This window comes from Patella vulgata, chromosome 7 (genome assembly GCF_932274485.2).
Source record: "Patella vulgata chromosome 7, xgPatVulg1.2, whole genome shotgun sequence".
Taxonomy (NCBI): Eukaryota; Metazoa; Mollusca; class Gastropoda; family Patellidae; genus Patella; species Patella vulgata.
Genome location: NC_065885.2, coordinates 11,781,581 through 11,806,647, shown reverse-complemented (window position 1 = coordinate 11,806,647; position 25,067 = coordinate 11,781,581). Strand labels below are relative to the sequence as shown.

Genomic DNA, 25,067 nt, shown 5'->3' with positions numbered 1-25,067 from the left:
ATTAACCCCTAACTCCTATGACTGCTCCACATGTTGATTAATCCCTGGGACTGCTACTCATCTGGATTAACCCCTAACTCCTATGACTGCTCCACATGTTGATTAATCCCTGGGACTGCTACCTAGCTTGATTAACCCTGTGGCTGCTAAACATCATGATTAACCCTGTGGCAAAGATAAGAGTTTTTGATTAACCCCTGGACTACTGCACCTTTTTGATTAACCCCATGACAACTCCATGTTTTTGATTAACCCCTAGACAACTACATGTTTCTGATTAACCCCTTTGACAACTACATGATTTTGATTAACCCCTGTGACTGATACACATCTTAATTAACCCTGGTGGCAGCTTGACATCTTGATTAATCCAGAGACGGCCAAACATCTTGATTAACCCCTTGACAGCCAAACATCTTAACCCCAGTGACTGCTATACATCTTGATAGGGTAGGGGAGGCAAAAAAAAAACCAATATTTATTTCGTTGAGAGGGAGGGAGGGGGGTGTAGCTGTCTTTCAGTTTTTGGCTAGGGTCGATTTGTAGTATATTAAAGCCACTGTATACGGGGGCACAAAAACTGAAGTGGGCGCGAAAATCCTAAACCCATGACAAAGCTGCATTGTCTCCCTTCACTTGGCCGCTTCTGACTGCACAGAATATAAACACACATTTGTCGTGAACACTTTAATCGGGTCGAATTGAAAAACACCAAATATAAAACCAAATAATGGGGAGCAAAAAAACATTTTGAACAATATAATGAAAAAAAAGTTATAAAGCAAAGCGTTTACTGTTCACGTTGACTATAATATCATAGGAGTACACAAGCTGTTTATAAAGTAGGTTGTGCGAGCAGCTAGGAAGCTAATTAAAGAATACAAGATTATAATATGCTTTATATAACATTTACAAATAGATAGGATTTAATTATGATAAGGTTGAAGCAAACTGAAAGTCTGTTCAGAGATCTTTACAAAAATACGGAATAGATTTATATACAAAACACCAGCTGCTGTTTAAACTTTATAGCATTCTTAACAAGCTAACCAAAACATTTAGCTCAATATACTCAGATGAAACAGGTTCGATTCTTCTGTCTGTATTGTAGAACAATCATTTTGACGGTGTATTTATTTACATAAATCACAATCGAAAAAAATCGGCAACTTTCTCTTTTGTTTTTATTTTTATGAAGGAAGTGGTCTCACACCCATTGACTGGAAGCAATTGTCGGGGTCACACCCTGCTTCAGCAACGTATAAGGGAATTTGAATTTGATTAATTTGTTTTAATATAATATTTTACAAACAAGATGGAGTAGGGGCATAATGATCATTTAGTGGGAGTTGGGCGCACTTTCGGATATAATTAAAATCATCATTATATTCTCAGATTCTTAAAAGGTTATAAGTGGGGGGCTCTCCCTCCCAGCATTGTTTGGTGCCAATGAAAATGCGCTACATAAAGTAAAAAATAATAATATCAATAAACAATTTAAAAGGATCTCCCCAGCCCCCTTCGCATCTTTTGAGATTGCTCTAAGTATCAAACATCGAGTGGAAAATGCATAAATATTCGGATTTCTTTTTAATGCCCCTTTTCTTTTATTTCGCATATGTTTTTTGCTTTTTTACTGTATAAAGACGAAATATCAGTGTTTTGTCACAACGATTATCTCGATTTCTTTCTCTGAAGATCTGATTTTTGGGGCTGAATTTGAGTCAGACAGTATTCACCTGTATTATCGTCCGAACCTCGAAATCACATAAATTGGTTACAAATGTACTTTTGTTTTGTATTTACAATGCTTACATATCAATTTTGAACCGGATACACTAGTTAAGTTAACAAAGGATCGAGAGTGCACTAAATGGCGCATAAATTTCGAAATCATCTCCAGGGAACATGCCCCAAACCCCACTTAGCAAACTCGCATTTTCTGTGCTTGGATTATCCAAACCAGAGCACACGCATTAACAAATTCCTAGCTAGGATACTGCCGAGATTTTTTCTTAAACGGGGGAAAAGTGGTTCGAGATTCGATTTCTGTCCAGCTACTTTAGTTTAAGCTACCACAAATATACTCCCACAATTTTTACAATGATCCATCCTTAGTTTTTTTTTTCTAAACAAGTTGCTGTATAACTACCGTCTCCTGTTCTACATTCCCAGATAAAGGAAGAATCTTTCGTTTCATCTGGTATTGAAACTTTCGCTCTTAAATCAATTCATTCCTGTGTCTCCTTCAAAACATCACACGGTAACTTAATTTGATATTAACATCAGTACTTTGAGTAAAGATCTTTTATTGAAATGGCAGAGATAGGTATAGATCATGAGAAATAAACACAAAACTCTCCCCCATTGATCGAAGCTTATGTTTCTAATAGTATGACGTCATATAGGGTTGTGAAATAAAATGGCGACAACCATCAGACGATAATAATACCCCGGCCCACCTCAAAAAAAAAAAACAAAAAAAAAAAAAAAACAAACCCAAAATACACAAATTATGTCATTCGCATTAAATGTAGATCCGTTTCAGTGGTTACCGTATATTTGGCCTCGATGTTCGTGGAGAAATAAACGACTAACAATCTAAGAGAATACAAACATGGTGGCATGAAATCGACCAAAATAAAATGTGAAAGTTAGATCAGCTTGATTGATCAATAATGAATACTGTTTGGACCACATTTTATTGTGTCCAGTCTGATATTCTATGTTTGTATTTTAGCGCAGATGATTGTACTGTTACTGCGTTACTAAAAGCCAAAACGTCATTTAAAACATTGCTCAGAATACTCATATCTATAACTATCTCTTAGCCAAACAAATATTTATGTTTAATGTAAAAAAAAAATATTGTTATTAAAGTAGTTATAAGCCCTAAACCCCATGTTGCCAAGTCCTAACAAAATAAGACAATATTATACTATTATATGATATGATAGAAACACGATTAAAGATACAAAATAAAATAAATAAATATTGGGAAAGCAAATTCAGTGTTGTAACAAATATATAGTAAAAGCATCGGATCGGCTCTTTTCAAAAAACGCGATAAACACCATGTCCTACTTTGTTTATGGGGAAAACATTCGATTTTCTTCGACAATAAAAAGGGTGTATTAATTAAATTATGTATCACAGTTTAAAATGACTAGAACTCTTTGCTTTGGAGCTCCCCCCCCCCCCGGCCCATTCACTAAACAAACATCCATCAGATAGTATGGAATGATCTGTTTTGTGGGGTGACGAACTGTCTTAGTAGACAATCTTACACCCGTAGATAAAGCCAGGGTTAATAAGATATGACCGATTATATGGACCAAAGTCCGATTACTCTTTCCAAACAAAATGTTAATTATACAGAGACTAACCCACCTTTACTCGAAATAACACATTATATCAACCAATTCAATATCCTTTAGACCTAAATCAAGGAAATGATTTTGATAAAAAAAAAAAAAAAGGAATGGTGTTTGTCGCGTTTTGAAAACCAGTTCTTCATTTTTCCATGGACAAAACATCATCAGAGGGATCGACAACAAAATTGCAACTATATAAAACACATTGTGTGATAGGAATATGAATATGGTGATATTAATTGAGCAAGAGAATCTGACCACGAAAGAGAAACTGGTGCAGTTGTCTAACCAGAAAGAGTTAATATAACTTTTCGGGCATCTTCCATCGAAACGTTTTTCACACTGACTAATGTAGTGTGTACGAAAATAGACTGCTGGGGAAATCTGGAATAATCCATTCTAATTTATTCAGAAAATTAAATGAGTGGAAAAAAAGGAATACAACTTAAGAAGCCTTAATTAGGGTATAAAAATAAACAAATCTACAGTTTGTCGTGACAAATAAAAATAAAATATAACCATTACAATATTTCCCTTCAAATCAACAAAACAAAAAGCACTACACTTAAGTAGAAATAGAGTAAGAAATTACAAAATGGTATCAAATAAAAGCCTTAATATTTCGTTTTTTTATTCAAAAAAAAAGATAAAACTTCAATCCAATTAATATTAGACCTTTCTTTCATTTCGGGTTGAAATTTTGGTTGACCAACACGGCATGGCGATCTAAGGATTTCTTTGGCATAGTCTCTTTCAAATTGTCTCTGACTGGCCAAAACCATTCTAGTCTAAGCCAAAGTATCTGTTCAGTGGCTAAATGAACGATCGGATCAGGCAAATCGAACACAAAGATGTTGTTAGATCTCACTGTAGAGTAAATGTCAAGACATCAATAAAAGACCCGAAAGCAAGGTCAAATGTTAATTAGATTGGACAGAATTTCGAACCCATCTCCTTATAATGTACAAAATCTTAAAATATTAATAACGGCTACAAACCAAGAGTTATCACCGCCTTTTTCAGCAAAGAGTATTAAGTTCTCTTCCGTAAATTTTCGGTCTAACAATTACTGTTTGTATGTAAGAATTTTGACCAAAGCATCCAAAGTTATGTCCAGGGGAAATAACTTTATTTATCAATAGAAAAGAACAAGCTTTAATATTTTGTTTGTACATAAAAGTTGACAAAATTGATATACAAATGTATTTATATTAAAAATAAACCACAAAACATACAAACTCCCCTTTTCGTTCAAGTAAAAGTAGCAAATTAGTGCTTTGTATTTATATATATTTATAGATCAACTTATTCAAAAGAAGCATGGCACTCAAACAACCGGCGTGTGGTTTTCTTAAATTGAAAGTTAAAAAGAGAAGAAAATCATTTTAACATCATAATGTAAACTCTTGTTGGTTTTATTATGACGCTTTGGTGGGTATACCCTCCTCAACTTTACCTTTCCACTGGGAATAATTCTTCCAGTGTCGAAGATACCACTTAATAAGATCACTTAGGGAAATGAATGACTTCTTGCCGTCTTCTGGTGTATCACCAGAAAAGACTGTTTTATCGTCTACCAACTTGACCTCGCTGACTGTGCCATCCCGTCCCGTGACGGACTTCACCGACCTCATTGTAGCCTTAGATTGAATTGTATCTGTGGCATTCTTTGCTACTGCTGCTGCAGTTACATTAGCCGTAGTTTTAACAGTCACTGTCTTGGCTGTGTCGTTTGTACCTCCATCACTGGGAACCACTGTAGTAGCTTCCGAAGAATCCTTTGTTGAAACTGAAGACTCTAGACCATCTGTCGTTGACTCAGAAGACTCTGTTGTTGATTCGGATTGTGCCGAACCTGTGGTTGTAAGAGACTCCTCTGTTGTGGATTTGTCGATCTTAACAATTTTCAGGGCGACTGGTACTGGGGCCTCATCATTCATGATCAGCTCGGTGCCATTTACAGACTCTTCAATTGTTAAAACAACATCTTCACTGCTAGAGTTCAGAGTTTTGTTTTCAGATTCAACGATAGGAGAAGAAGTAGATCCCATTGTAGTAGCGTCCGGGGAGGTTTTGGTGTTTTCTGTGGATCCAGAATCTGAATCAGTAGAGGTTTGTACTTCAGTTTTTGTCGTGGACTCTGGTTTGGGAGCTTTTGAAGTGTGATTTGTAGAATCGTTTGTTTGGTCTTTGTTGACCTTTTTAATCGTTATGACCACGGTTTCGGTGACGTTTGTCTTCGTAGCGACGTCGGGTTTCTTATTAACCTGAACCACTGTGTTCAGTTCAGCGTTTTTCGAATCATTATCATTTTCTTGTGTCCCGTTACTGTTAGGTAGAGTTGGTAGAGGAGCGTCAAAGAAGTTTCTGTTGCGAAGATTTTCGTGTTTTTCTTCATCAGTTGAAATATATTCAACCATTTTAGTTTCACTGTCTGTATTATCAATCATGATGCTGTTATGGAAGTTGTCCACATCTCCCGAAGATTCTACGTTGTCAATACTATTGATATTATTATCTTCTATAAACATTTCTTGATTTTTAGCTGCGATTAAATCTTCCTCAATGACGGACTCGCCATCACTAGTGTCTTCTACAGTGTCGGTGTTGGTTAGTCGAATGCTTGTTTTGTTTGACTTGTCCTTTTTTCTGGGTTCTTTTTTATCAACATTTCCGAAAAGAACCCATTTCCCAGACTTTTGTTTAAAGCCGCGATCAGTATCTGTAGGTGTATCATTTAAATCGCCATCAACCATATTGTCGTTTTCTGTTAAATCGCTATCATCGTGTTCATTCTGCTTTGGATTGAAGGCACTGTTTAACATTTTAATCATAAATTTCTCAATCTGTACTTCTTCTTTAACACCCTGCTCGCCCTGGACCATCATGGCGCTTCTGTCTGTGTTTGTCCTGGCAGTAAACGATACCGGTACGTCATCCTCGGTTTGATGTTCATATGTGTCGTTGGTGCCAGCGTCAAAAGAATGCTTCTTGTCGTCGTCTTTATCCTCAGATCTGGTACCAACCTTGTCGAAGTTAGCATGGTAAGTATCTATAAGATCCTCTAAATTGGCGCGAAAACTGGTAACGTTGACCGAAAGAGTTTCGTTGAAGTCCAATGTACCATTGCCACTATCTAATGTCGTGTTTAGTTCTGAAAGCGTTCCATTGATCATTTCAATGGAATCGGTCGCATTAGTAGTTACGTTGGTGGCATCCGTGGTATTATCAGTCGCAAGAAAGTCCGTGGAGATAGTAGACGTAGATAAGAAACTATTTGATGTTTGATTTGTGGAATTAGTTACGGAGGAGTTGTCGGTCGTTGTTTTATCAGTAGATGTAAAGAATGACACAGATTTACTGTCTTCAGTGGTTGACACGTCAGTGGCCTCAATTGATTCTGTTGTCGAAGTCTTAGTTTTTACACTATTGGGGATGTGCTTGGATGGTTCTAGGTGAGATAGGGCCTGTTCTATCTTCATATTTTTGGTCATGTTTATCGGTTTATTAGCATATTGCACAGCTTTAACGTGAGTGGCCAGCGTGTCAGTGGACGTGAAGTCCGTGGTAGACTTCTCAGTGGACGTGGATTTAGCGGGTGGGGTTGTTGTGGAGTCGGGCTTAATGCTGGAGGCCTTGAAGCTGGTGGCTGTTTTGTCTTCAGTGGGTGACGTGGCTGTATAATCGAGGGTGGATGTTCTGAAACTTACAGCTGGGGATGTTTGTGGCTTGAAAGATGAAGTTCTGAATTTCTGAGTATTGTTAACTTTTCCGTACTTATCCTTAGCGTCTTTGGAAACAGTTGTTTTATAAGTATCTGCAAATGTGGGCGTGTTATCGACTAGGATTATAGATGGCTTTGATTTGTTCAGCTGGATATTCTTGCTTCTAAGAGCTTCCAGTTTTTCAAAGCTAGGTCTGGTGAAAGGGTTCATCCTAGGTGAATCTTCATAAATGTTTGAATAACGCATTGTGTATCGTGGATTTACTTTCGATCTTAAAGTCGGACGAACACTTGATCTAGCTTCAGTGAATGTGGTATCTTGAGTAGATTTGTGTCTGTTGTTGGTACTGAAGAGGAACATATCTTGTTTGTTGTTGCGGTGTCCCTTGTACCTGTTCATTCGTGTTGTCTTTGCTGTTGGTGCATCAGTAGTGGCTGGTGTAGTGGTCTTCTCGGTGACTTTAAGGCTTGTCTTTTTCTGTGAATTGCGTTGTACAAAAATTCGAACGGGTTTTTTCTCCGCTGTATGGTCAAGGGTTTCTGTTGAAACTTCGGGTGCTGTGGTAGTTGTCAAATCTTTTAAAGTTGTCTTTGGGGTTGATCTTTCCGTTGTTATGGAGATTTTAGTGGTTGTCTTTGCTGTTCGTTTGGCACTGATTTTGCTGTCTTTTTCTAAAGGTTTTCGGTGAATCGATGGTTTAGCTTTGTATCGTTCGCCCTCGGGTGTTTCCTTGCCTTCCATTTTTGGTTCTTTTCTAAATTTCTGAAGCCGCATTTGATTAAAAGCGAAGTAAGTATTGGCTCGTTTACCATCAAAACAGTTTACATTATGAGGCCAGTTACATACGAGATTGGTTGCGTCAAAATGAAGTCCGGGTGGACATCTTTTAAGAAAGGGTTTCCAGTTATTGCAATGGTAAAACGTGTCGCAGTTATCGGGTTCAACAACATAAGCGAAGGCATTAGGACAGGCAATCTTGTATGCGAACGTAGCTGGTCGGACACCTGGAAATAGAAAACAAACGAATTTTAATTTCATATAGGAATTGACTTATTATAAAAACTGGGCTAAAATTCTGCATCTGAACCAAATCGTGTTTTCGTTAATGTTAAAGACGGTGGCAAAAGTCTATAGGTGCTCGGACACTTGGAAATAGAAAACAAAAGACCATCTTATAAGTAAAGCTGGTGTTTGTCGAAACTTTCAAAAAGGTGTAACATTGTCATCTCCGAAAACAGCTAAAGAAACACACACCCAATAAATGCGTCAGAAAGACAAGACTCTGTTATGAAGGGCTTAGGTAACAAGTTCATAGAAAATAGGAGATGACACTCCCATTCCAACCCCCCTCTCGACAAGATCAATTCTAACAACGTATCCTTCTTGGGAGCCACGTTTACCTGACAACTGTTTTTACTAACCCGGTTGGAGCAGATAAGTCGGACGTTAAACCCCAGTTCATTCATTTAAACCTGCCAGAAGTCGAAATAAAAACAGACCATATCGCCACTGCATGGGCTTAATTTCTGCCATCTGTCTGCATTATCCTGGGTGATCTAGTTTTGTAAATTTGGAATTAGAGACAAGGCTATCATATATCTGCAGTGTTTGGGAATGACATAAAACCGGGTTTGTAAACGTCAAATATAAAGGCGTTACCTGCAGCTCGTTTTACAATTCGACTGTTGGGGAAGAAAAGGAAGCTGCTGTAGTTGTCTAAGGCTTCGTCTTCCTGGCCAGAGATTTGTTTAGTTGCTGAATCACCAGACTGTATTTCTTCATTGTCGAATGCCAGAGACGTCGAGTTACTTTCTTCTGTAGAATTAGTCTCGAGCGAATCATTCAGATCGAAAGCCATATCCGGGTAATCACCACCATTCAGCATCTCATTCTCGTGGATCTTTATAGATTCATCAAAACTGAGCAGGTCAGCTGACTCCTCGGTTGTGGTCGGTCTTGTGGTAGTAGTTGTTGGTCGTCTAGTAGTCGTAGTGGGTCGTTTAGTCGTAGTTCGTCTCGTTCTCGGTACCCTTTTTGTAGTTCGTACCACAGGTTTCTGGTTTTCTGTTTTAGGGAGGTGATCGATCGTGTTGTCAACGTAATTTTCTACATCTCGTTGCTGAGTTGCTGTTAAACATGAAGTAGTTGAATCCCACACACATACTTTCTGTTTAGGATCAAATACCAAGTCTTTGGGACAGGATTTGACGAAGACTCGACCACCCGATAAACAATGATAGTACTTTCGACAGTCATCAGGATCCGCGATTAATAGTTGATTTCGGACTGTTGGACATTCGAATGCTGAGACCACTGACACTGAAATGAAACGAAAGGTATTATTAATTCTACAGGTGTAACAACATTATAAGTTGATTGAACATATACCTATACATACAGCATTTGTTTTTATTAAAATAAACACAACAGTTACAATGGATAATGCTAGGTTCCCACTGTCGTGTGATGCGTTACGATAGGATTGTCGCTATTGAGTCCACGATCTGCTACGTTCGTGTAGTATACGTTTTGATACGATCAACACGATTGTTACAACTGACCTCAATATATGATAAGACCTGATCGGATCACCACGATTACTCTACGATTAAAACAGCGATTTGAATCGTAGCGCGAATCGTGATAGTGGGGATCTAGCATAACAATTATTGTATTTATCGGAGCTACGTTTCTACAATGTTTTCACAACACGAGAATCATTGTAGAAACGTAGCAGTACAACAATTGTTATCCATAGAACTGTTGTGTTTATCTATTTTAATTTGTTCAATTACTAAATGCCGTTTAAACAGTAATTATATTCTTTGATAAAACTTTGAGGGGGAGGGGGGTGTAAGATTGTAGCGCCCTTCTCTGGACAAAATTTCCCCCATAGTGGACAGCATGGCGTTTACCCGTCTTCAATAGCCTGGGTAGGACAGAAAAGTAGGACATTAAAGTCCATTTCATTACATTTAAATTCATTTTGTAAGGTTGGCCACAGAAATGTTCAGCATCATATAACTCATAAATGTATAACCAAAAGATTGCGCTATGCTGCTGAAATGTACAAAAGGGCAGGGCTTATTCCCTTATAGACATTGATAAAATATTTGATCATTGATAAATTTATAACGTGACCATCGATTCGCCGTCCGAACTATATTAATGAAACCGGAAGTAGTATGAAACCATCCGGCTTATGTCACTGCTCGACTCGAACAGAACATATGCCTTAAATGTAAAAATCGGACAGCCCTGGTGTGGCCACTAACCCCACAGACAAAAACAAACAGACAGAAAAACGACAGTGACAAATAATAACGAGATCAATAAATAATGAATATATAGTGAATGCAGTAAAACTGCCATGGGGTTATTGTTTATACTATAAAGTATATTATAGATATATTTTTCAACAAATGAAAGGTACATGCCCCAGAGATAAAACAGTGTGCCCCAGGGATAAAACAGAAAAACGCCATGGGGTTATTGTTTATACTATAAAGTATATTATAGATATATTTTTCAACAAATGAAAGGTACATGCCCCAGAGATAAAACAGTGTGCCCCAGGGATAAAACAGAAAAACGCCATGGGGTTATTGTATACTACTGTATGGTATATTGTAGATATAGTTTTCAACAACTGAAAGATACATGCCCCAGAGATAACACAGAAAAATGTCCAAATTGGGTATTGTATTCTTGTATATTATATTATAAATATATATTTTTTTTAAATTTAAAGATGCATTATTTTGACACCTTTCAATGTCCAGACTATATTAGTTACTGAAAACAATACAGAGACATGTATTACCAAATTTATTAGCTATATGAACTCCCCAAATGATAAAGAGTATCAGGTATTGTAGCATACCTTGTCGTGCAAGACACCTGTCATCATTTACAGCTAATTAAATAAATGGAGTCTAACGTCCTATCTTTCTGCAACAATACTGCACATACTGACGGACACATGCCCTATAGAGTACTACGAGAGAATTATTTTGCCTGGGCAGCAGTTACTGAAGCGATAATGGGGGTTGAATATAGTTTCATTAGAACAGATATCACAGGAAACGAAAGGGGAGGTGGGGGTGGGGTGGGGTGGGGGGTCAGTCAAATGTTCCATGACGTTAAGTTGCATAATTATGTAACCACAGGTTTGTTCGTTAATTCTAATATGTTAACTACACAATGGCAAACTCGTTACAACTGTTTGTCCTGATGGTGCTAATCTAGATGCTTCTTATGTCAGGTTAACACTATCACGATTCGCGCTGAGATTGAATTCGAGGTTTTAATCGTGGAGTAATCGTGGTGATCCTATATATTGAGGTCAGACCTAGCAATCGTGTTGAAGATGTGTTGGGGAATTGTTTCTATTGGGAATTTAATTGGCTGATATGTTTTAAAATTTCGTTTGGAGAAATGGTAATGAAGTAATGGGACTTGTAATGGGGCATGTCATAATTAATTAGTAATAATTAGTGAGTAGTTGGACTGCTGTAAGTAATGGGACATGGTGTAAGTAATGAGTAGTGGACCAATCCATGACAGGGCACGAATAAGTAATGGTGAAGTGGACATGTAATGAGTGGGGGGGGCATCTCATAAGTAATGCCTAATGGGACATGACATAAGTAATGCGTAATGGCGTGAGTAATGGAACATATAATAATTAATGAGACATGTTATAAGTAATGGGACATGTCATAAGTAATTGGTAGTGGCATATAAGTAATGGACCATGTCATAAGTAATGGGAAATGGTTTTAGTAATGAGTAATGGAACATGTCATAATTCTTGGGAAGTGCTATAATTAATAACTATTGGGACATGACATAAGTGATGGTGAGTGTCATAAGTACTGGGCCATGTCATAAGTAATGAGTAATGGAACATGTCATAATTCTTGGGAAGTGCTATAGGTAATAAGTAATACGTAATGAGTATTGGGACATGACGTAAGTAATGGTAAGTGTCATAAGTAATGGGCCATGTCATAAGTAATGAGTAATGGAACATGTCATTATTCTTGGGAAGTGTTTTAAGTAATAAGTAATGGGGCATTTAAAACGTAATGGAATATTTAAAAAGTAATGCAATATTTAGATAATAATGGGATATTTAAAAAGTAATGGGCAATAACATTCCAAATTCTATTATTATGTCAATGGCATTGCTCAATTAAACTCTGACTAGCCTAAACTTTTATCCTCAAAGAAGTAAATTTATGCATCGCGGACAAAACTCCTATATACATTAGAATTTTTTTAAAAAAATTGACATTAGCTTAGTGACAAAATATTTTTTAACGCGGTCTTTTTATTTCTACATTTAGAGCCTTTTTTCTAGACATGTAAACTCAAAGAAAGTGGATATTTAAACGGATGTAGACGGCAATTAAACACCGAACATTTTTTAATGCGATTGTTTGTGGTTTTAGTAATGTAAGTGCGTGTAGCAAGATTGCTAGAATTTTTTATCTTTAAATTAATAATAGCATTATATGGTATCTTGAAATAATTATTGTCTTAACATACATGTATTGAAGGGAAATCAGATCTCATGCACTAAAATGAATTATTGATATTTGATACATAAAAAGAGTTATAATTTGGTAAACATTAGCTGGTTCCGTGGGAATGAGAATATCATGTGTAACACGTGATCGGAAAATAACGATTGCATCATTTGGCTTAATTAACCAAATTATTTACATCATATTTGACTAATTAGATAATTGAAGTTCCAAAACCCAAAGCTATAAAACTATCATATTTGTGAGCAATCGCTAGACAGCAGTTTGATTCTAGAAGGGAAAAGATGTAGCAAATTCTATCAGCAGACTCGCAAATCGAGTCTGGCTGGATAGGGTTTGAGAGAATGACTTTAGTATTGTAATCTACTATGATTGTATCTATGTATTCAGCTACGATATATAGAATGTAAAAACGAACTGTTAGTGTTATTCCTGGTAAGACAAACGTCTTAACTAACTGAGAAAACAGTAAGAAGTAAATACACAACGTGAAGTGGAAGCAAAGACGACAGGTAAAGATACTAGACGATCACAAGGGTATTAAAATATGTAGTAGGAAAAGATGCATTGGTCATACGAGGGATGTGGCGACCGGTTTGTAAGTGCGAACATAATGGGTTTTTTTTCTTGTAATCAACGATCGGCACTAATTTTTAGTACTCAATCTATTAATCAACGATCAGAACTAATTATTAGTACTCGATCAAGGAATCCGTACTAATTTTTAGTACACAATCAAGCAATCAAACAATCAGTAGTACTTTTTAGTACCCAATCAAACAATCTGATGAAACGATAATTAGAGAATACTATGGACTAAACAATAATCTTAACCTCGAAACGTGAAGTCAAACGAAATGAGGTTTAGCGTTTTCAGCAACCACCGAACTAATGACAGATGACCTAAAAACTTAAAATTCTAAATTAACGATTTACATTCAATCGTTTCTGTTTTTATAATTAGATCTTTGGCGTCTGGTTATTCTAGTCTACACCGTTAGTAGTCTCCTGTGGAATATTTTTTTTGAGTCGCTTCATTATAAACGGCGCTCCAAAGCATTTTGGCAATGTTAAAGACTTTGGATGATACTGAGTTAGACTTAGCTACGTTCAGCTAATGGCATTTTAACATTAAAAGTATAAGTCAGGTCATTGGCATTATATGACAAACGAATACCCTCCCAAGTTATGACGTGTGAATATGTATACCCATTTAAAAGTTATCTAAGGCAACATTTCACTTGTAAAATTAGTAATTTGAGTATATATAATATATGAATTATATTTAAATGCTGTTCCAGATATATTCCATTAATGAAATCATTTATAGGATTATTGAGTTATTTCTATTTTTCTTTTTTTTTAATGAACCAAGAGACAAGAACCCATTTTAGCAAATAATTAAAACAATGAACAAATTATATAAATTTTAACGTTAAAAGGTGTTCTTATTAATTAATTAAGCACATCTGGGTATAAAGAATAACATTTCATGGTTAGGCGTGTACTCAATCCGATCTGCACCTTAATTGAATTTTGTAATCGAAACAACAGGCCGATCGCCTACCGATATTTTTAAGGTGGCGAGGGGGGTGTATTTTTTTTAGACACAACTCCCAACAGACAAGTCGTAGAAAGGTGAATAATTAGTAGGCCTATATGTAAATGTAATCTGCTTTAAAATGAGAACTTTACAAAACTGTCAATAAACAGTCGGATATTCCGATATTTCTGACCCAAAAAAAACAAAACAGTATCTTATCATTCTGACTCTCCACTACTTAATAAGTCAGAAATGGCGTATAGTTCGAAATGTCTGGACTCGTTCCCTCGCCTGATGCATTCCGTTGCCTTTTCATGGCTTTCGGAAAGTTCCAGGATACTTCAGAATTTCGACAGAAAGGGCAATTATTGACCTTCCACAGATGTATCCCGGAACTTTCTAGAACTCGCATGCTACATGCTATCTTAAAAATAATACCACCTATCGGTTGCCAACGAAACATTTAGAAATTTCGACATATGGTAGATACGTGGTGGCTGGTCTACTTCATTACTGGCAGGAATACGTGTTTGGAAATGTAAATGATCCAGGCTTTGAAAAGCGAACAGATGTAAGGTATGTCAGGGACGGAAATCTCAAATAGTGACAAAAATAAGGCCTTATTATTACACCGATAATCGAAACCACGCTTGTATGTTATGTTAGGTTCCCACTGCCGTGCGATGCGTTACGATAGGATTGTCCCTTTTGAGTCCACGATCTGGTACGTGCAGATACGTTCGGGTACGTTTCGATACGATTGCTGCGACTGACCACAATATATGATAAGACCTGATAGGATCACCACGATTACTCCACGATTAAAACCACGATTTCAGAAATCGTAGTGCGAATCGTGATAGTGAGAACCTAGCATTACCAGAAGTGAGGTAGCCAGCTTAACCTCTTGGGTTGTCTCTGCTTCCCGTCCACTGCTAAATACCCCGTGGCGCAAACAGTGAATCGTAAGGACGTCCCTCATAGACCTAGTAGAAGTTGATTGGTGCTAATAGGTGCTAACTAGTAAATGTGTTTAAAAACATATGTGGGAGAAGAATCCAATATTCCCTTTATTTTGTTCTCCAAAATTAGCAGTCGAAAACGTTTTAATTTCAGTGACATTCTTCCATATGACCAAATGAATCATTACTGCAAATTTGAATTTAAAATAAAAAAAAAATTTCACAAGAAAAGTTTAAATCTAGTGTAATACGTGTCTACATATTTTGCTCCCTATATTTTCTTTAAGAGATATTGCATAAAGTTCGCCTCGTGCAAATAGAGAAAAAGACTAGTGTGTGTGTGAGAGAGAGAGACAGAGAAATGGGGTTTAACGTTCACTCGACACAAATTAGGACATTTCGGGACTAGCATATGGTTTAATTTTTTTCAATAATTCGCTTGCGCGTAGGGTCTTTAGCAGTGGGAGAAAACCGGAGGACCCAGAGAAAATCCACGTGGTTGGACAGGCGACCCTACTCCTTGTCACGTACAACCGGGGAATCGAAACCACGCCAGTCGACTCAATGACAGACTTTATGATACAGCGCGCGCACGCTAACCATTCAGCCATCCAACCCCCCTAGTAACGTTAAGGAAATTTGACAGTTGACAATGCATGATGCCATCTTCGTCTCTAAATTACATAAATTACACTGAGATTTATAAAGAGAGAATCTAATGACATTGTGATTCAATTTCATTGATGCAAAGCATTAATTGTGACATTACACATGTCAATATCATTATTTCGCGTTTTGAATGCCAATCCCACCCCACCAACTGATGACAAAGGATAAAGCCCCCGACCATTACACTTTTCTCATAAAGTGTTTTTTTGCATTGCTTCGCGCTTTGAATGCCAAGACCATGTTACCAACTGATGGCAAAGGATAAAGCACACGACCGTTACACTTTTCTCATAAAGTGTTGTTTTACAATTTTTTATGTAGGTGGGCAGGGTGGGGTTTGGACCTCCCCCCCCCCCCACCGGATCCACCCCTGTTGATCTGATATGTCATTATGATTAGCGACGGGATCATAATAACGATTAAGCGAAAGTTGGATTGTTAAATTGACTGGGTGTCGACAGTGGAATACTAATTTGGTGATATCTCAACCCTGGCTTTATCTATAAACGTACAATTTGAACCAAAGGTAGATTGTCACCCCACAAATCAAATCAACACAAAATTAACAGACCATTTTACTGTTTGACCCGAATCAAAGATATATAGCCATTCTAATCAAGGGTGTTAAGTTTTAATTGTATTTAATTGTTATTTTTGTTGAAGGTTATTTTGTTATTTGAAGGTGGTGACAGTCAATCTTGTTGGTAAGAGTAAATTATTTTGGGCGTCGCTCGTTAAAGAATCATAACACTTTGGCAAACCGATCGGTTGGTGGCCGACAAGTACCGTTTCGCTTCGTCTTACCTTCGTAGACAAGACAATAACAGGGCCCTTATTCACGAAAACTTAAACTAAGATAAAAATCGAAATTTTAAGAAATACTGCAATTCGATTGGCTGACCAGTAAAATCAATTTGCATATATCCAATGAAGTTGCAGTATTTCTTAAAATTTCGATTTTATCTTAGTTTAAGTTTTCGTGAATAAGGGCCCTGGGTTGTACCTATTTATATTGGTCCATGTCGAACCCCCCAGGGGCAGAGCCATTACCAATTTTTGTGTTAATTGAAATGATCGATCATGACAAATTTGAACAAAATCTGTTAATAATTGCAACCTGAAGTGTATTTACAGACAAAATATTAACAAAAAAGTAGGTGTGGCACTGTCCCTGGGGTCGGGGCATGCACCAAAATCAATAGTTGCTGTCCTTACGGTATAAAGAATAAATAAAGCTCATCCATTCAGAATTCCAGCATGTAGACAATACACAGAAAAATTGGGCGTGGCTATGTCCCTGGGGGTTGGGCATGAACCACTATTAATAAGTACAACCCTGTTATTGAAATGATTGATCATGCCGAATTTGAACTGAAAGAAAACAAACGTAGTAAAAGAAGCACAATTATCAATTTAATAAAACAAAACATTGGTCCGGGTGGTCTTCTGTCTTTGCCCGAGTGGTCTATCAACAGGACAAAAAAGCCTAGCTCCCATGCACACCTTGGCGTGCACGTAAATGACCCCTTGACAATTGGAATTCAAAATGAAAGTAGGCGTATGCCCGTCTTCATTAGCCCGGATAGTGCTGCAAAATACGGCGCTAATCCTAATTTCATTTCGTTTTAATCTATACCCATTCTATGAATTACGGGTCATGAACATCTATACCCATTCTATGAATTACGGGTCATGAACATATATACCCATTCTATGAATTACGGGTCATGAACATCTATACCCATTCTATGAATTGCGGGTCATGAACATATATACCCATTCTATGAATTACGGGTCATGAACATCTATACCCATTCTATGAATTACGGGTCATGAACATATATACCCATTCTATGAATTACGGGTCATGAACATCTATACCCATTCTATGAATTACGGGTCATGAATATGTAACTTTTGCATTGTATGGCAGCACCTTGCACGTCGCGCTTCTTTAAAGTCGCTCATCGTTATTCAGGGATTGGTAATCCCTTGCACACTACAATATTACAAGGTGGGTAACACGCTGGCTCGCTATCCTGGAGGTCGCAGGTTTGAACCCGGTTTTGGCCAAGAAGTTCAGAACGGAGGGCCTGATAAAAATAGCTGTCTAGTCGTTCGAGGTCCCGGGTACACATTGGCGAGCACGTAAACGATCCCTTGGCAGTTGGAATTCGATATAAGAGTAGGCCTTAGCACTGTTGTCCGGGCAAAATTTCCCTCATAACGCAGCGTATGGCGTATGTCCGTCTTCATTAGCCCAGTCGGAGCAGAACAGTGGGACGTTAAACCCCATTTCATTTCATTTACAATATTATAAAAGCTAAATCGTTTCAAGGAATATCTAGTCTACAATGCTACAATTCAATTCAGTATTTACAAAGATTAAATAATAATGAATTATAGTTGCCAACATTCGGTGTCCACTGCAGACAGGTTTGGTCAAGAGCCAGCACCACCTGTAATCTTTATTGCAGACCAGGGAGGCAGTTTTATCGACTTGCCAAATCGATTTGAATTTAGTCGAGATGTGACAGTATAATAGTCGATTTCAAAGTACTTTGACGAGTTCGTTAAATGTGCCGATTAGCTGTAAACAATTCTTGTAGCTGGACATACCCCCCCACCCCCCACCCCAAAAAAAACACATGTGATCACCTGGATCAAAGGCGTTTTTATTGACCACTGATTAGCCAAAGTGATTTGCATTCAATCAGATTTTCATTTTTAACGTCCATCTAATTCAAATTGGTTACCCTAATCAACGAATTTATCCACACCGATTTCCGAAGTGATTACATTAAATCGCAAAATCACTTCGGGGTGCGATTTGACGATTTGATCGGGAGATAGTCTACCTTTGGTGATTTGATTTTTTTTTTATGAAATGTTAAATAATTAATTTGACTACATTTTAAGCTTGGATTGATCAATGGATGGAAATTTGCTATTTTCTGAACAATAAAAATATCGCATATTATTCAATAAGGATCTTTTGCCACGTGTTATTAGAAATATCGTACTTTTAGATAAAATTAGGTTTTGTTGGTTCAATAGATGAACTAATTACGATCGTGGGAACATTTCTGTCAACAATAAGTAGTGCAGGATGGAGGGCCTGACAAGGAGAGCTGCCTAGTCATTCGGGTGAGACGAGAGCTGCCTAGTCATTCGGGTGAGACGTAAAACCGAGGTCCCGTGTATACATTGGCGTGCACGTAAACAATCCCTTGGCAGTTGGAATTTAATATAGGAGTAGGCCATAGTGCCGCTGCCCGGCAAAATTTCCCTCAAGGCACATTGTAGGACGTATGCCCGTCTTCATTAGCCCAGTCAGAGCAAAACAGTAGGACTTTAAACCCCATTTCATTTCATTTCTGTCAACAATATGCTTAATCATGATTATGAGCCAAAACTGGCTGGATTGAGAGTGACATAAATTTAAGCTAATCCTAGAGAAGGTAGTGTATTTTAACATTAAGCACGTGTACATCCAAACTGCGGCTAAGTAATTATAGCAGAGATTTCGGTGTTGGCCGAAAAATGTTCTCGTGATTTTCAAGCTTAGTTATAATACTCCTGGTCATGGGAAGCTTGTCCCCCCCCCCTTTCTTTATTGCTAGAAAGAAAAGTGCATAGTCCTTGGGATGGGACGACAAATATATATATATATATATATATATATATATATATATATATATATATATATATATATATATATATGCCATTAACAGAACGTTACAGATCTTAAAATGGTAAGGTAATCCGATAGCTAGAAATCGAAATATAGTTGGCGTTATCGCCGCTGCCCGTGCAGAATGTCCGCCATAACACACAGTTATCATTAGTTTGGTCGGTACTCCGAAAATCAAGTCATTGATGAATACCATGACTTAGCAACAAGCAACAGGGGGTAATAATATTAGGCTGCTTCTTTATGTGGCATTTAGTAACACACTAACAGTAACACACTAACACTATTTATGGAATAACAATTACTGGTTTATTAACATGCAACGTTTCGACGATGATACTCTCGTCTTTAAAAGTATCATCGTCGAAACGTTGCATGTTAATAAACCAGTAATTGTTATTCCATAAATAGTGTTAGAATATTAGGCTGCGACATCGATCTTTTCCCAACTTTGAAAGAATGAAAGAAATTCCACATAATTTGATTTTTCGACGAACAAAATCTTTAATTTGTGTTGTAGAGTTAACAAGCGTTGTTACACTGCTGACGTATGTACGACTAGATGTTTGTTAAAGTCGGTTAGAACAAACTTCAAATAGATTCTTAAAACTATTATCAACAATTTCTTTAGAAAAATCTTTAACTTTGTTGTATTTACCAACAAGAGGCATTCGGCACTAAAAAGTCTCATACGAAAACGTCTGGATTAAAAGTAGTGTTTGATCTTATGTTTTCCTCGTTTATATACTGTCAAAGGTCGTAATTCCATCACGCAATATTATTCATCGTCACGGAATCTCGGCACTGTAATTCGTGATTCCATCACGCAGGTTTTATGCCACAAAGCGTGTACACGACGTGTCTGGGATGATATGTCTATACCAAATGCAGGATTTTGATTATCCAGACTAGACTTTTGTCGCAGTAGCCTAACAAAGATTATCTTTGAGATTTCCAGATTATTTGTAAACGTGTATTCTGCATTTAATTTAAGGAAAAGCATGGTGTTTCTTAAAAGGTCTCGTCGACACAATCGTCAACACAAAACTTCTGCTATCTTCAAACCAACCGTTTCTTATTTCTTGTTTGTCTGTGTGCCTTTTTTATCTGGCATTTTTTTTTAAATTTAGTGCACTGCTGTAAATAGTTGCAGAAATCTTCTTTGATTGGCATTTAGTAATTGAACATATTAGCACAGGGTATATTTTTTGTTGTTGTATATATTTGCCTACAATTCACATACCTGTATCATTTCCTTGATAAAGACGAAAGTATCCTCGTCGAAACATCGCTTAGCATTAAATTCAGTAATTGTGTATCCACAAAATTGTACTCTGTGTTAGTTGCAGAGTTTTAGATCAAATTCGCTTTCATGAAATTCCATTAAGAATTATTTTACTGAATTGTGGCCCTTTGCTAACTAATGGAAATTCTGTTTTTCAGAATTTTTGTAGATTAAAATTTATTACACCGTTTTACATAGCAGAATTACAGGCCAATTCAATATATATAGAGAGAAATGGGTTGTAACGTCCACTCGACACAAACTAGGTCATTTCGGGACTAACATATGGTTCAGTTTTATTTCAATAATTAGCTTGCGCGTAGGATTCTTTTGCAGTGGGAGGAAACCGGATGACCCGGAGAAACCCATAAGGTTGTACAGGCGATCCTACTCCTTGCCACGTACAGCCTGGGAATCTAAACCACGCCAGTTGACTCAATGACAGACCTTAAGTTATAACGCGCACGCGTTAATCACCCCCCCCCCCCGGCCAATTCAATGAAAATTAAGTTTTGTATCATGTAATTCATCTAAACGTATGTGGAAATGTATTCACATTATCAGCCTCTAATAAATGCATGCATTTTAAAATTTGTTGAGACCAGAAGGGGTATATTTTCTTGGTCAATCCTCTCAGGATGATTGTTGTAAAGATAATCTAATCAGATATACGAAATCTTCAGATATACCTTTCCTTTCAGTATTTCACAGATCGTCCCGACGCACCAATTACCAATAACAAATGCATTTCAATGACATATTCGAAACCTTGGGACCAAATAATTTTATTTTACCAACGTAAAACCGGAAGTGCTGATTTGTTTTGCATGCTGTATTTTACCTAGAACTGTGTTTTTCAATAATCTATTGTCGATTAAAGTTCGTCCATTTATCTACACGCTAATTGTCAACGCAACTTATACCCTTGGGACCCCGTGAATAGATTATTGTTTAAATCAAGTCAAATCTTCCAATATGCTTCTTTTATTTCAAACATGCAGTTTTAACTGGTTATGCACAGATTCGAAATATATATTGTGATACAGTATTTAAAACAATATAATGAATCGAAATTTCAGTAACATTCAGTATACTCTGCAGATGTTATGAGCAGACTTGCCCCATTTAATAAATTAATGTTCGAACTATTTTGATTGGGTTTTTTTTAATCTGATTAAATCCAAGTCTGGAGATTTATCTACTGTTGATATTCGGGGATTGTTTTCTTAATTAGATGTTAAATAATAAATGAGATTAAATAATAAAGCTGTGAAAAATAAGATACAGTCATAAACTAAAAATACACGCTTTGTATCTGCCACTTTAATTCCGTGGAATATGAATATAATTAACATCGTTTCAAATTGCTTTCATTTTAAACTGGTGCTTCCGTAATAGAACTGATTCAATAGAAGTTCTGACGCTAACATTACAATAAAATGGGCTCACATTCACATATATTCGATAAAATAAGTTATTATTGCTTAAAGTTAGAAATTATTTGTGCTAAAAACGAAGTGGAATTTATTTGGGTAACCCGTTGATGTGAAAATTAATTTACTAATCACAAGTTCTGGTTTCTAGTTGGGATTTAATGGACCGGTTATAATTTCTAGGGGTGCTACAGTGGCTCGGTGAGTACGGCGCCGACTCACTAACTAGTAAATCCTGGGGTTGATCCTGGTACTAGCAAGGAAAAGCGTCTTGGGGGTTCGATGGGGCCGTTTACTTTAAATCGCCGTTGCCATGAAAACGACAAGGCGCTAAACCGTATTGCATTAACAGGATAATTTCTGGTTGAGGAGTAGGTATCTATTCGTTAATCCACAGCCATAATAGCCTGTTGCGGAGGAACGGATCTGTCTTGGAAATACCGTTGACCACTGGTCCATAAAAGGGATTCTGTCTTCAGACATCACCATTCAAATGTGCAAAAATGTCTCTCTTCCGGAAGTTGAGAGGGTCCAGACTCCATATAGTGATCTTACAGAAGGAGTGACTGTAATTGATGACACAGTCATTAATTTTTTCTGATAGAATCACGGTTGTCGGAGAGGAAAAATGAGGGAAAAGCATTAATGTCAAAGTGTGGTCTTAGACTTTAGATTATAATGATGCTTACATGTTTAATTACACGCCATTATAATATTGGGGTATTAAGGTTTTGTGATTAGGAACTACCAATTGAAAATAAACCAATTTTATTATATCAACCCTTTCTACTTTTAATTCAGTATCGGACCGCATTAGTTAGAGATTAATGCTGGGTTTCCACTGTCGCGCGATGCGTTACGATAGGATTGCGTTTCGATACGATCAACACCAATGCTACGACTGACTTCAATATATAATAAGACTTGATAGATAGATTAAAACAACGATTTCAATCCCAGCGCGAATCGTGATAGTGGGGACCTAGCATTAGCTGATAACATTTTCACACCCCTTTACCCCTGCCGCGTACTAATGGTAGATGTGGTAATGTAAGGGTCCCATAATCACGATTCGCGCTACGATTGTAATCGCGGTTTCAATCGAGTGGTAATTGTGGTGATCCTATCAGGTCGTATCATATATTGAGGACAGTCGTAGCAATCGTATTGATAGTATCGAAACGTATCCGAACGTACCAGATCGTGGACTCAATGGGGAAACTCATATCATACTGATCGCACGACAGTGGGAACCTAGCATTAATTAATTCTGACATTAATGATTGTGTTGAAGAACATTTTTATGATGTGCTCGCTAGTAATGATGGATATTGTCATTGCGAACGCCTATAAATTATTTGGTAATGATCCGAATGATATTACTGATTCGGAGTGAAGGCAGCATTATGTATGGATCCGAAGTTACACTAGAGAGAGAGAGAGAAATGGGGTTTGATGTCCACTCGATACAAACTATGTCATTTCGGGACTAACATGTGGTTCAATTTTATTTCCATAATTTGCTTGCGCGTAGGGGTCTTTAGCAGTGGGAGGAAACCGGAGGACCCGGAGAAAACCCACGAGGTTGGACAGGCGACCCTACTCCTTGTCACGTACAACCGGGGATTCGAAACAGACTTTATGATACAGCGCGCACGTGCTAACCATTCAGCCATCACCCCCCCCCCCCCCCGAAGTTACACTAACTTATATGCTGATATCAATGATTTACCTGTTGGAATATTTTATGTATTATCCAAATAATAAAATATCCATTAAAAATACACGGAATAAACACAAAAAATACACAATTAATATTAAATTAAATCCATCACCAGAATACAAAGAATTGGCTGACCTTTAAGTAGACATGAGCACGCCATCAGGAAGGCAATACAACGCATATTCAAAGTATCCATTTTCACAAAATTTTACAATATCAGGATTTCACAGAAGTTTATTTTCCTTTTTTTTATTTTTGAGAGCAGGTGCGGTTATTGGAATTTTGCAGAAGATTGATTATTGAAGGTTTCCAGTAGATGAAGTGAGGTCGTCCTAAAGGACGAGGAACACAGTATTTGGTGAACACAATAACAACAGACTCCCGGTGAAACCTAGACTCCTTTAGTTCTATCCATGAAGGTGAGCACTGATAGCTAAAATATAACCGCAATCGGTTTTTATACTTCGCCTTATTTGTTTGTTTATTTTTCTCTTGTGTACATGTAGCCATGTTGTTTGTTTCCGTCAACAGTTTCACCAGCGACTTGGATAGTAAAAGGTTCTGGAGAGTGTCGACAGTGTTGGCTAAGTTTCAATAATTCCCCTCTCAGTCTATTGACTTTCATCGTTGGCTTTATATCTAAATACTTCAAGTGGGTCATTTCAATTAATTATATCTCAGAGCTTACCATTATACAAGTGTAAAAAAAAGATATAACACAACAGTTGAGATAGAAAAAAGAAAAATGGAGTAATTGCGAGGTGTGAAGATTTTTTGAGACTTGTGTTAACATATTAATCCCACACTGAAATAGATATTACTGACTCACTGAACTATAGATATTACTGACTCGCTGAACGATATCACTGACTCACTGAACTATAGCTATTACTGACACACTGCACTATAGATATTACTGACACACTGATCTATAGATATTACTGACACAATGATCTATAGATATTACTGACACACTGATCTATAGATATTACTGACACAGATATTACTGATACAATGATTTATAGATATTACTGACACACTGAACTATAGATATTACGGACACTGAACTATAGATATTATTGACACACTGAACTACAGATTTTACTG

The 25,067-nt window shown here is 37.1% G+C and overlaps 1 protein-coding gene across 1 annotated transcript; it reads right to left on the bottom strand.

Moving 5' to 3' along the window:
* Positions 1–672: 672 nt before the first annotated feature.
* Positions 673–24,378, bottom strand: LOC126827311 (mucin-2). The gene is made up of 3 exons (XM_050556583.1): positions 24,096–24,378; positions 8,759–9,418; positions 673–8,103 (listed from the first exon to the last, which is right to left on the bottom strand). The coding sequence occupies exons 1-3, from the start codon at positions 24,154–24,156 to the stop codon at positions 4,793–4,795; spliced, it is 4,032 nt and encodes a 1,343-aa protein (XP_050412540.1). The 5' UTR covers positions 24,157–24,378; the 3' UTR covers positions 673–4,792.
* Positions 24,379–25,067: the final 689 nt, after the last annotated feature.